Source organism: Micropterus dolomieu, unplaced genomic scaffold, assembly GCF_021292245.1.
Source record: "Micropterus dolomieu isolate WLL.071019.BEF.003 ecotype Adirondacks unplaced genomic scaffold, ASM2129224v1 scaffold_271, whole genome shotgun sequence".
NCBI lineage: Eukaryota > Metazoa > Chordata > Actinopteri > Centrarchiformes > Centrarchidae > Micropterus > Micropterus dolomieu.
The window spans coordinates 15471-17783 of record NW_025744262.1 but is presented as its reverse complement, the minus strand read 5'-3'; the positions used below and the strand labels follow the sequence as shown (position 1 = coordinate 17783).

At 41.7% G+C, this 2313-nt stretch overlaps 1 protein-coding gene across 1 annotated transcript; it reads left to right on the top strand.

Moving 5' to 3' along the window:
• The first annotated feature begins 69 nt into the window (after window positions 1-69).
• On the top strand, window positions 70-822 carry LOC123967324 (meprin A subunit beta-like). The gene is made up of 3 exons (XM_046043388.1): window positions 70-274; window positions 387-646; window positions 780-822. The coding sequence occupies exons 1-3, from the start codon at window positions 70-72 to the stop codon at window positions 807-809; spliced, it is 495 nt and encodes a 164-aa protein (XP_045899344.1). The 3' UTR covers window positions 810-822.
• The last annotated feature ends 1491 nt before the right edge of the window (window positions 823-2313 follow it).

Sequence of the window (2313 nt, the reverse complement as noted above, 5' to 3'; positions counted from 1 at the left end):
AAGTGTAGCAAGCTTGACTATCCACTCATTCTGAATGGATTTTAGTGAGTTGTGTTTGTCAAACAGGGAATGACAGCTCACCTGTTTCTCTCAGGCACAAAGTACCAATGGGACAATCCCAGGGAGGTGGGCTCTAAAGTGACTGATGAGTCTGATGGCAGCTTTTACTATCGAGGACCAGGCTCTGGAAAAAGTACCTTCATCACCCACAGCAGGCTAAAGAGCAGGAACTTCATCAAAGGAGACGATGCCTTCTTCCTCTTCAGTCTGGAAGGTGTGGAGTCTTTCAGACACTAATTAGACAACGAGACAGGACCAAAATATCACACACAGCTATACTGTATATCTAAGATCTCCATCACAGCTGTCGTCTACTTTGTCCTCAGACATATCAGGTCTACTGGTATCTCAGCCTCTTCCCCGCTCTGCAGTCCATGCTGATTCCAGTCTGATGAAGGCTGCAGACCAAGGTGCTCCACAAGGAGCTGCTAATAACCCCACAGTGGTCATAGCGATGGCAGCGTCTGCGGCAGCAGCCATGTTGGTGGTGTTCATGCTGATCGTAGTGAACGCCCGGAGGGTGAGGAAGAGACGGCAGGAGAGTGATGAGGTGTTGATCACAAAGAACATGCCTGGATTCATGGAAGTGAGTTACATTAGATCATTCACATAATTCTAAGTTAGGTTAATAATAATTTACTGTAAACTCTAAAGCAAACTGTAAACTCTTAGTTTCTGTTTGGAAAATCTGAGCTAAATGTCTCTCTGTTTCATTACAGGAGAGAACATCTCTTCTCATCACTCCATGATGTCCCAATCAAAGAAAAAAAATCAGCACTTACTAGAAGAGAGAGGGCATTACCAAATGATCTCTATAATCAGAGTGTCACCTGAATCCTTTTCTTGTATAATCTGAATTTGTTGTTAGAAATAAAATATATTCTGACAGCATTCATGTTCAAATCATTTCTTCCCTTTAGCAAAACTTTGTCATTACCAGTCAGTGAGTGAGTGATTTATAGTAATGTGGTTACTTTCAAGGGTCCTCAAAGATATAAATTTAAGCTGTAAGGGTAGGGGAGACCGGGTATGGTTGTAACACCTTTTGCTTCACCAACTATAATTCACTGAATTTTGTATCTAGAGTTCTCAACATTTTATACAAAGTACCCACATTTATTCACTACAAATGGCACCAATTCAGTCCTCTACAAGAATATCACATTCTGCATTGTGTTTCCTTGTTACAAACTACCCCACTACCGGGGTAGGATAGATACTAAACAAAATACAGTCTTGAAAATTACTTTTTTTACCTCAAAATCTTTTTTTTTCTCTATATATTCTAAACATACCTGTTTCCAGACTTGACAAACAGCATGCCTGATTGGGGGGGAAGTAGGTAAATACTGAAATGATCACATGACTCCTATCTAATTGGTGGAATTACTGTTGTTACAACTCTCCCCATGTTACAACCACACCCGGTCTCCCCTACTAAGGCAGCCTGACGATTTATAATTGTAGTCGACCAGACATCAAAAGCTTCTTGTCACTGGCTTTGTGGCTCCGCTGCATCTTCATCTTAAGCATTTTGGGGCATTATCTCAGCCTACAGAACTGGGATCCTTGAGCCTAAGATCCTCCAGAGCAGCGGTTCCCAAACTTTTTAGGCAACGCTCCCCCTTCTACATCTTGACCGGGTTGCTGCACCCCCAAACCCCTTCTCTCTATAGGTTTGCATATATATATATATATATATACAGTGGGTACGGAAAGTATTCAGACCCCTTTAAATTTTTCACTCTTTGTTTTATTGCAGCCATTTTCCAAAAATCAAAAAAGTTCATTTTATTTCTCAGTAATGTACACTCAGCACCCCATCTTGACAGAAAAAAACAGAAATGTAGAAATGTTTGCAAATTTATTAAAAAAGAACAACTGAAATATCACATGGTCATAAGTATTCAGACCCTTTGCTCAGTATTTAGTAGAAGCACCCTTTTGATCTAATACAGCCATGAGTCGTTTTGGGAAAGATGCAACAAGTTTTTCACATCTGGATTTGGGTATCCTCTGCCATTCCTCCTTGCAGATCCTCTCCAGTTCTGTCAGGTTGGATGGTGAACGTTGATGGACAGCCATTTTCAGGTCTCTCCAGAGATGCTCAATTGGGTTTAAGTCAGGGCTCTGGCTGGGCCATTCAAGAACAGCCACGGAGTTGTTGTGAAGCCACTCCTTCGTTATTTTAGCGGTGTGCTCAGGGTCATTGTCTTGTTGGAAGGTAAACCTTCGGCCCAGTCTGAGGTCCAG